General features: G+C 39.0%; 1 protein-coding gene across 2 annotated transcripts; it reads left to right on the top strand.

Moving 5' to 3' along the window:
* Window positions 1-106: 106 nt before the first annotated feature.
* On the top strand, window positions 107-9,217 carry TIGD4 (tigger transposable element derived 4). Of its 2 annotated transcripts, XM_054716968.1 has the most exons (3): window positions 107-233; window positions 6,609-6,697; window positions 6,852-9,217. In XM_054716968.1, exon 3 carries the CDS (start codon window positions 7,388-7,390, stop codon window positions 8,924-8,926), a length of 1,539 nt encoding a protein of 512 aa, XP_054572943.1. In that variant the 5' UTR covers window positions 107-233; window positions 6,609-6,697; window positions 6,852-7,387; the 3' UTR covers window positions 8,927-9,217. The 2 variants fall into 2 exon arrangements, with proteins under 2 accessions (XP_054572943.1, XP_028007575.1); XM_028151774.2 differs by lacking the exon at window positions 107-233 and having other exon boundaries at window positions 6,556-6,697.
* The last annotated feature ends 1,472 nt before the right edge of the window (window positions 9,218-10,689 follow it).

A 10,689-nucleotide genomic window follows, 5' to 3' on the forward strand; every position in this document is an offset into this window, starting at 1 on the left:
GACTGGCCCCGCCCCTCTCGCTGCGGCCTTAGCAACCACATCCGGGGCTCCGCCCGAGCGGTTGCCCGGGTAGTTTTCAGGCTTCGGTGGGGCTCAAAGAGGGGTGTGTGCGCGGGTTCCGAGGCACCTGCCAGAGCTAGACGGGTCGGAGGTCTCCAGGAGCCCTCAGCATCCCTTCTTCTTTCTCATTCACACACCCCAGCCTCACGCGTTAGGCGTCCCCCCAGCAGACGGTGAGCCGGTGGCGGGAGGGTGGAGGTGGACGTAGCTCACCGCCACGTAAATCACCGGGGAGCCAAAGCTCCTTTCTCCGCTGCGGGGAGCGCGGAGGTTGCTCCAGCCCCGCGGCGGTGGGAGGTGGAGGGAATGCGGGGTTAGGGAGCCGATGCGCTGCGGGCGCCTCACCGCCGCTTCCTGGGGGCCTCAAGAGCCCCTCCCGGCCTCGTCATCACGCCCACCCCTTTCGGGGAGACCGGACCACCCACGGCCGCGGGCATCCCGGAGTTCTTGTCGCCGCTCTGTCTTTGTGACCACTGTCTGCTCTGCTCGCTCGCTGACAGTGAATCCCCGTACTTTTCTTTCCTGCTCCTATTTCTTGATCCATAGAACCGATTGTGTGTTTTTTCCCCTTTCTTTGCTTGCCCCGTTACTTCTTAAGTAGATCACTGCCCTGTCTACAGACACCGCTGGACAATCCCTTTTCCCGAGTGTCCGGAGTACAGTTTGGGGGCCTCAACTTAGGAAACGACGAAGGGCTCGGGAAAAGGGATTGTCCAGCGGTGTCTGTGGACAGGGCAGTGAGAGGCCCCCAAACTGTACTGCGGGCACTCTCCCGCGCCCCGCCCCGAATGGAGGGAATGTACGGCTCGGCGGCGGTGCTAGACACGCCGGAGGCTCATTTGCATACTGTACACACCGCTGACTCCTCCGCACACGTGCCTCCCTTCAGGGCTCTGGGCCGCTTTTCCTTGGACAGCGTGGCTGCTCATCTTCACCGCCGTGTCCTTTAGAAATGCGAAGGGATACAAACAGTGCACTCCACGGGGTTTATCCTTCTTTAGGCCACACTTCTCGCCTGCCTTCCCTTGTCACGCCAGTTAACAAGATATATATATCGTAGTGCCCAAGGTGTGTGTGTGTGTGTGTGTGTGTGTGTGTGTGTGATATATATATCGTAGTGCCCCAAGGCAGACTCTGCCTCTATAAATTTCTAGGGAGTTTCAGTGAACAGTATACCCCTGTGTACAGATATCTTCTCCATATCCGTGAATAGTAAATACCCACGACACCACAAAGGTTTCAAAAATAACAATATTTATTTTCTACGATCTCCAGGACATCTCCTCTAACAGAAATAGCACTGAAATCCCAAAACATAAGTTGAATATAAATGGCCCTTATCTTAAATGGTTCTGTTCTTAAAAGAGCAAATATAAATGCCAATTCACTCAAACTGTAACAAGTTCTGTAGCTTACTAGGGACTTTCAGTTCGAAGCCACCCTGTTAGTCTTCTCAATTATAAGAAAAGGATCCCAATGAGAATAATTACTGCTCTTATTGTACAGGAACCGAATGGATTTTAGTAGCCAAGTACACGTGTTCTTGGAGTTCCAAAAGGTGACTAGGAGGAGCTGCCTGGCGGTGCTGGTGGCGCTGGAGTGATGTGTACTTAACTGTTGGAGCTGACTGGTGTCTGAAGGATTCCTGGGAGCTGTCTTGAGTTTGGGGACACAGAGCTTCATTACAGTTAGTCTCACTATTAGTCTGTTACACTCAGGTTTGTGGACACTTGCTTTAGTTATTTGTCCTTAGATGGATGATGTCCTTGGGAGATGCTGATGGCTTTGATAGAGATTCTGATGGACTTGGAACTAATGCTAACTTCTGCTTGGTGAAGGTGCTATGGATCATGTTAGGTACTTTTCAGTCTAGTGTGATTCAGGCACTGTGCATGCATGATTAGTCCTCATACATAGTGTGCAGAGCTATATACAGGGTTAATCTTCCCCATGATTTCTGCTGCCCCGAGGGAAATTAGAATATAGATTGGCTTGAAAAACAAAACAAAACACTGGAAGCAACTTCAGCTAGTGATGGAAAACAGTGAAATTCTATGCACTTTCTTTGGGAAAAGGAAGCAGTAACAGGTATTCTTCAGATTTGGGGGAAGTTTTTCATACTAACTGAAAGACCTTATTTTAAACCTAATTCTGCTTAGATGGAGACATTTTTTTCTTCCTTCTTTCCTTCCTTCCTTTATTTCATTATTACCTCCCTTCCTCCCTACCTTTTTTCTTCCCTCCCCCCGTCTCTGTATCTATCTTTTTCAGTCTCCCTCCATCTGTACTTCCCTCCTCCCTCCCTCTCCCCCACCCTTCTCCTCTTCTTCCTCCTCCTCCTTCTCTCTCTCCCCCTGCCCTCTAGAGCTTAGGGAATTCTGCTTAACCATTTTTAGGAAGAATAGATGATAACTACTTTCTCTCAGTTGGCAATTATGTTTGGAGAGGTAAGAAAGGAAATAGCTGCCTCCTGTATATGTTTATGACAAGGGGATTTTCTACATATTTATCTTTGCACTGTTATTGCCTATTATTCCGCTTTCAAAAAATCAGGTACCATGTATTCATTTGGCTTACTAGTATGAGGAACTCTGGCAGCCTACCTCATTTATTGGCCAGAAGGAAAGGAGGCAACAGGTTAAAGGATATTGTTATTGTTCCTTTCTGAATGAAGTAAATGTGAACACGACCTTTTCGCTTTGCTTTAGATGTTGAATATTGTACACTGCTTATCAATATTATTTCCTCAACAGAAAGAGGAAGGTGATACCTTCAGATCTTTTTTTAGGGGAACTCCAGTAATGTTGTAATATTCTCATCACTCTTTATGAGCAGTTCTCTTTCATGCAGAGATAATTAGTTACTGATTGCACAGTATAATTCTCTGGAAACAAGTTCTTTATTAGAGGATACTGATTAATGGAACACTTAAAGAAGCTCATGAATAGTAGAATGAGTAGAACATAAGAGTAGACATTGTTTTAACTACAAAGAGAAAAAACTGAACTTATTCATAATTCCATTACCTAGAGTCAACATTCAACATTTTGGTAATGTCTTTTTTTCTATGCATATATATTTTTTTTCTTCATTTATTAACAAATCATTATTGAGAACCTTCTGTTTACTAAGCATTATAGAAATAGCCATAAGCCTTTGGCCTCCTGCAACTTTAAGTATATGTTGTATTTCTTAGCATAGTTTTGTATTTTGCTTTTTTTCACTTATTATAGTATGAAATTATCCTCTCATCATTAAATATTCTCCTTTAGTGGCTCAGTAGTATTTAGCATAGATTTTCCTTAATTTATTTATATCTAATCCTTTTGGTTGCACATTTAGATTATTTTAAGTCTTGTCTATAATTATAAAACAATGTGAGGAATATTATAGTGTGGGTAGAATTCTAAGATGATGTCCAATGAACCTCACTTTGTAGACTTCTCTCCCCTGTGAACATGATAGAATATTATTCACATGGTTGTTATATACAAAAAAAGACTTTGCAGATGTAATTAAGGTTACTAATCAGTTGACTTTGAGTTAATCAAAAGGGAGATAATCTGGGTGGACCTGAACAGATTAGTTAGGCCTTCTAAGAGCAGAGAGTTTTCTCCTGTTGGTGGCAGCAGAGGAAGTCAGAGAAATTGGAAGCATGAAAGAGAATTGACATGAGGAAGGCCATAGGCAACTACCTGACATAGGCCTCCAGGAACTGAGAGCAGTCTCTGTTGACAGCCAACAAAAAACGAAGGACCTCAGTCCTACATCCACAAGGAGTTGAATTCTGCAAATTACCTGAATGAGGTTAGAAGGCAGTTTTTCCCCAGAATCTCCAGATAAGAGTCCCACTTGACTAGCAACTTGTTTTCTGCCTTGTGAGACCCTAAGCAGAGGACCCAGTTTTTCCCACCTGGACTTAGACCTATAGAACTTGTGAAATAATAAATAGCTGTTGTTTTAAGCCACTAAATGTGTGGTGATTTTATGCAGCAATATAAAGTGAATACAATTGTAAGCTAGATTCTTTTTACATCTATAATTATTTTGGAGAGATAAATTCCAGGTATAGACTTGCTGAATAAAAATTATGAACATTTTAAAGATTTTTTTTATCATGTAAGTAATTTGCCCTCCATAAGCTTTAGCCAATTTATGTGCCTCCTAATAATCTATGTTTTTGCATTTTGGCAAACACTAGATATGACCATTCTGACAAGCAAAAAACCAAAACCAAAAAGGTATCCCCTATTTTGAAAGAAGTTTCACATTTCTGTTGTGACCAGTAGAATTGACCATTGTTTTCTTTATTTGGGGTTCAGTTGGTAAGTCTTTTTTAGTGAATGCCTATTTTTATTCTTTAGTTAGCTTTATTGTTGACCTAGAGAAAATAGTTCCTAACATGTAGTACGGCATTTCTCTGCTGTAATATTTTTAAGGGGTAGAATGATTAATGAGTTTAATTGAGAGAATGAGTACTTCTGAGAAATATTAGCTGCTGCCATACACCCAAATGTAATATTGTGGGAGAATGGAAAATGTCAGCTTCTTGATTAGACAGTAGATTCTCTATTCTTTTCTAGGGAAAACGTCTAGCTTGACTGATTTAGTATTAGAAATGTGGTTATTTCAAGAATAAAGATATATTGAATCTTACCAGGGAAAATTGTATCTTCTACTACTGTTTTATAAGGAAATATGTACTATTACCTATCAGAAAAAAATAACGAATATCTTCCTAAATAAACGTCATTTTTCTTTTAAAAAATATTTTTTATTGTTTTCTTAGAGAGGAAGAAGAGGGATAGAGAGATAAAAACATCAATGATGATAAAGAATCATTGATTGGCTGCCTCCTGCATGGCCCCCACAGGGGATGGAGCCCACAGCTGACAGGGAATCGAACTGGTGACCTCTTGGTTCCTGGGTAAACGCTCAAATGCTGAGCCACACCAGCTGGGCAACATATCACTTTTCAATTTGATCAAGATAACCAATAATCTCTGATTATGTATATTATATTGCTTTATTTGGGATGTGGTAAGGGAGGAAATTCAAATTACTTTTTCTGTAATCCTTGTGATTTGAGATTAAAAAAAAAAATGCATGTGCCACTTGAAACTGAGGAGGACAGGGAGAAAAACTAGAGGAATGGAGCACCCACACTATTTCACACAGCGTAACACCCACACATCAAATTAGCTTGTTATCTTAGTCTGCAGTAGTTCTAAAGCCTATAGATTCAGTACTCTTTGGTTTAAGAAACATTTCTTTCATTATCTACAGGGTGGACAAAAGTAGATTTCTAGTTATTCACAGAGGAAAAAGACAAAAAATACAATAATTAATCTACACTAATAAAAGAGAAATATGAAAATTGACCGTACCTTTGTGATGCCCATCAGCCAATCAGGAATGAGTATGCAAATTAACCCAACAAGGATGGCGGGTTAATTTGCATACGCAGGCGCTGAGTGGCCAGGGGCAGGGTGGGATGCTTGCATTGTCGCCATGGCAATGACGCAGGCGTTGCGCACTGTCCCAGCAGCTCCGGGCCTCTGGGCAGCGTGGGAAGGCAGAAAGGCGGCTCCGGCCAGAGCGAAGGCGATGCTGGCAGCCAGGGGAAGGAAGGCCCATTCTTGCAAGAATCTTCATGCATCGGGCCTCTAGTTCATAAATAATAATACAAAAATAAACTATATACCTACTTTTGCCAAGCCCCATATTGTAAAATCTCGAATTTTGTAGACAGACACAACGGAAGTGACATTAGAGAGAAGATAAGGATGATGAGGTCATCACCACACATTTACTGAATATCTCATAAGGTGCTAAATATTCTGCTAAGTGCTTTACACTCTTATATTGAATCCCATTGAAAGTGCAATAATCCTTTGAGGCAGATGCTATAGTTAACCCCTATTTTACAAGTAAGAAAACTGAGGTCAAATTAAGTAAACTACTGAGGATCACATAAGTACTAAGTGGCAGAGGCATTTGTCAATTCAAATGTGTCTGGCACCAAAGCCCATATCTTTACACTATCATAAGCCCTTTATTTTACAGATAAGGGAAGTAGAGAGACTAAGACCTATGGTCACTCTCCTTCATAGTCTAGGTCTTTTTCTGCCTTATATCCTCTTAATAATCTGTTTATTCCTATGCATTTTGTCAAGTATTTCTGGCCTCTGTGCATCTGGCTAACACATCAAATTGATACAGAAGTTAGTAGATACTTTTAATTGATACATTTAGATAGAATAAGATTTAGATTTTAAAACTATGTGATGAGTTCACTTGATTGGATTTTTAGTGAAGCATTTTCTACTAGATTCCCATAAAGGAGACACTGTCTCCCATGTGCTATTAAAAGTTGGACCTTGTGACTACTGTCTGACTATGTTTTTCTTTTAGAGAAGTCAGAGGGGGCAGTCTGTGACTTCATGTAAAAAATAGCCACCAGAGATATATCCAGCATCATTTTTAGTTCTTTAATTTTGGTCATCCCACATTTTCAAAACAGATTAAATTTGTCTGGTTTATTTCAGAAGTATATATTATAAAGCATTCAAAGGCAAGTGAAAATTCAAATGCACGGAGCAGAGCTAGAGAGCTTTCTACAGAGGCTCTTCAGAAGGTAAGCATTTCTCCTGCTTTGGTTATTGTATTTTCAGAAACATGTTCGCATTCTTTTTTTATTATTAAAAGCATAACTCGTTAGTGTAAATACTTTTTATATTCATTTGACATATTGCTAAAATTGCTGTTTTGTTTGTTTTTATATTTTCAAGAGACAGAAGGTATACTGTCAAGCCCTAGAAGGATTCTACCATTTTCTTATCTACCCTGAAGAGACTTGGAAATTAATGGGTAACATTTTGTATGAAAATTTCTAAATGCTACTTGTTCTTATCTTTGAGGCCTTCTGTGGAGAATTAATAGGAGGTTGAATGAGCAAATGGATAAAGTGAACCGTCTTAAAGGATTGAAGTTCTAAAAATATATCAGCAGGACTGGACAGGTTTGAGATAATGAGATTTCTATTTTAGCTTGACTTCTGAAACACTGAATAAACTATAAACTGAGCTACACAAGGTCCTTGGAAGGAAGTTTCTCTTCTAAACTATTCTAGTTGCATATAACATTTTTCTTATTTAGAGCCATTGAAAAATATATACTTAGTCATCAATAGGAATAAGACTATTGTACACGTACCAATTTGTAATGTATGAAGTGGGAGAGAAAGCGGCAAATTGTGTTATACGGGAAAAGACATTTAATTAAAGAAACAGAAAGAGGAGAAATCTCTATATAAGCGCTGGTTGAGATGGCAGAAGCTTCTGCAGATGCCTCAACTCTCCCCGTAACAGTGAAAAAAAAGAAAAGTCTGTCCATTGAAGAGAAGATCGACATCATAAATGCAGTAGAAAGTGGCAAGAAAAAAGCAGAGATTGCAGCTGAATATGGAATAAAGAAAAATTCATTGTCCTCTATTATGAAGAATAAAGACAAAGTTCTAGAAGCCTTTGAATCTCTGAGATTTGATCCAAAGAGAAAAAGACTGAGAACTGCTTTCTACACAGATCTGGAAGAGGCATTAATGAGGTGGTATCGAATTGCTCAGTGTCTAAATGTACCAGTTAATGGTCCAATGTTGCGTCTAAAAGCAAATGATTTTGCCCAGAAACTGGGACATAACGATTTTAAGTGTAGTAATGGTTGGCTGGATCGCTTTAAATCCAGGTATGGTTTAGTATTCAGAGCTCAACCTATAGAAGCTACAGGTGTATCAGTAGACCCTTCAGCTGTTTGGCACCAAAACATACTTCCTTATTATTTAAATGATTATCATCCTAAAAATGTTTTTAATATAAAAGAGACTGGACTGCTTTATCGAATGTTACCTACAAATACATTTGCATTTAAAGGAGAAACATGCTCAATTGGAAAGCTATGCAAAGACAGAATAACCCTGGTGGTTGGGACAAACATGGATGGCTCCGAAAAACTTCCTTTGCTTATCATTGGGAAAAACAGAAATCCACATTGTTTCAAAGGTATGAAATCATTGCCTGTGTATTATGAAGCTAACAGAATGGCATGGATGACCGCAGATATATTTGAACAATGGATGAGGAAGCTTGATGAGAAATTTCAAGCCCAGCAACGAAGAGTTGTGATTTTTGTTGATTCTCTTCCTGCACATCCAGAGGTAAAGAACCTAAAGTCCATTGAGTTAGCATTTTTCCCGTCATGTTTGTCTCCCAAATTTATAGCCATGAAACAAGGTGTTATTAAAAGCCTTAAAATTAAATATCGACATTGTCTTATCAAGAAATTTTTAAGTTCTGTTGAAGGCAGCAAAGAATTTACATTTTCCCTACTCGATGCAGTTGATACATTGCATCTCTGTTGGAGGGCTGTAACCCCAGAGACTATTGCTAAGAGCTATGAAGAGGCAGGATTCAAATCTCAACAGGGAGAAAGTGACAAGACAAATACAGAGTCCAACACTGGTCTTGATTTGGTTGCCCACGCCCAGGCAGCAGAAGTGGAATTTCCTGAAGGTTTATCTGTAGAAGAGTATGCTGCCCTGGACGATGACTTGGAGACGTGTGAAGCAGCGCCAAGTGGTGATGCGGTATGGACCAAAGAAAGTAAAGCAGATGAAACTGGATTTTATACTTCTGATGAAGAGGATGATGGTGGATCTCTGGGAACTGAACTTCCTTTACCGTCAAAAAATGAGGCAATAACTGCTTTAGCTACTCTTAAAAATTTTCTTAGAAGTCAAGATATGAATGATGGGCTTCATAATTCTTTAGCAGACCTTGAAATTTTTATTAACTCTTTATCACTTAAGTAATTATTTATTTTACAACAACTGAAGATTAATACCTTTTCCTGATATATTTTTCTATATGAGGTATGTAAAAGGAAAATACCACAAACATAAAAAATGAAAAATTAGTACATTTTGGTTTACTTGCAAATATCTGGTCTGAATAGCAAATTCCCTAGGTAGATTAAATAATGATTAAGTAAATGAAAAACCTGAATTTCAATTTAGCAAGCTTTTGGAAAGTAGAAATGTATTTCAGAGGCCTGTACTTGAAAAATGTGGTAAATGTGTTAAAAATAAAAAACTATCCAGCTATCTAATTTATACAGATTGAATTGGTGATTGCTATTTTCTTTCTTTTTTAATGTTTAGGTCATGTTCCAGAATATTTTAACTTATCTACCTCATTTAAAAAACAAAATATTTATTATTGCTTAAATATTTATTTTATAAATACATATATGTTCCATTTATGTTTTAACTAGACTCTTAAGGATCAAGTATTAATTTTAAAATTTTCTCATAACTAGCTAATATTTCTGAAAAGAAATGATAAAAAACTACTGAAAATAAAATTGGACCCAATCATACACCAAAATGATTAAAAATTTGTCTTAACTATTTTCAAGTTATCTATACTAATAAAAAGATAATATGCTAATTAGACCAGGAGACCTTCCGTACGTCCTTCTGGACAAAGCCATGGTGGCGGGGCCAAGGCAGAGGCGGTTAGGGGCAATCAGGCCAGGAGGGGAGGGCAGTTGGGGGTGATCAGGCCGGCAGGGGGTGGGGGGCAGTTGGGGGCGATCAGGCCAGCAGGCAGAGTAGTTAGGGGTGATCAGGCAGGCAGGCAGGTGAGTGATTAGGAGACAGCGGTCCCGGATTGTGAAAGGGATGTCTGACTGCCCACAGGGATCAGGCCTAAACTGGCAGTCAGACATCCTCCGAGGGGTCCCAGATTGGAGAGGGTGCAATCTGGGCTGAGGGACACCCCCCCACCCTGCACGAATTTCATGCACCAGGCCACTAGTTTCTATATAAATTCAAACAAAAGACTGTGACATCAGACTTTTCTTATCATCTAAAAACAGAAGATGATATGGATTCTTTCTAAATATTTGTATGCATATGTGTGTGTCAAATAGTAAAATACATTATTGAAACATTTGTTAAACTCTTATGATATTTATATTGTAATAAGACTGCTCTTAAAAATAAATATGAAGATTACATATATTGCTACTAGAAAAAATATATTATGTGGTTCTTAGTTTTCTAATTTTAACAGCTGAAGCTTATAATCTATATTTCCTTGATTTTACTGAATCTTATTTTTTGTAAAAGCTGAGTGTCCTTTCAGCATATTCTAATGTATTTAATCCCCCCTCCATGGTAATATTTTGGATTAAATTTCTGTTTGAGAAAGCTGTGTCTACAGAATGTTTTACAATATTGTATCCAATTATTTACTCTTTATCCATAAAATAGTCTTTAAACAGTAAAAAATATAACAATGGGTCAGACTTTTATTTTTTACTTACTTATTTACTTTTAAATCTTTGTTGAAGTAATACATCAACCCTCCTTTTCCCCCATTAACCTCTTCCAGCCCCTACAGTCCTTCCCACCCCCAGGCTCTCACCAACCCTTTGTCTGTGTCCATATATGCAGACAAGTTCATTGGGTCAGACTTTTATATTGTAAATTTTAAATTGTATGCTTATTTAACTCATTATATCTAATTTAGGGTCCCCTTTTAAAACTATTTTGGAAAATGTAAAACATTA

The sequence above is a fragment of the Eptesicus fuscus genome, chromosome 6 (assembly GCF_027574615.1).
Source record: "Eptesicus fuscus isolate TK198812 chromosome 6, DD_ASM_mEF_20220401, whole genome shotgun sequence".
NCBI lineage: Eukaryota > Metazoa > Chordata > Mammalia > Chiroptera > Vespertilionidae > Eptesicus > Eptesicus fuscus.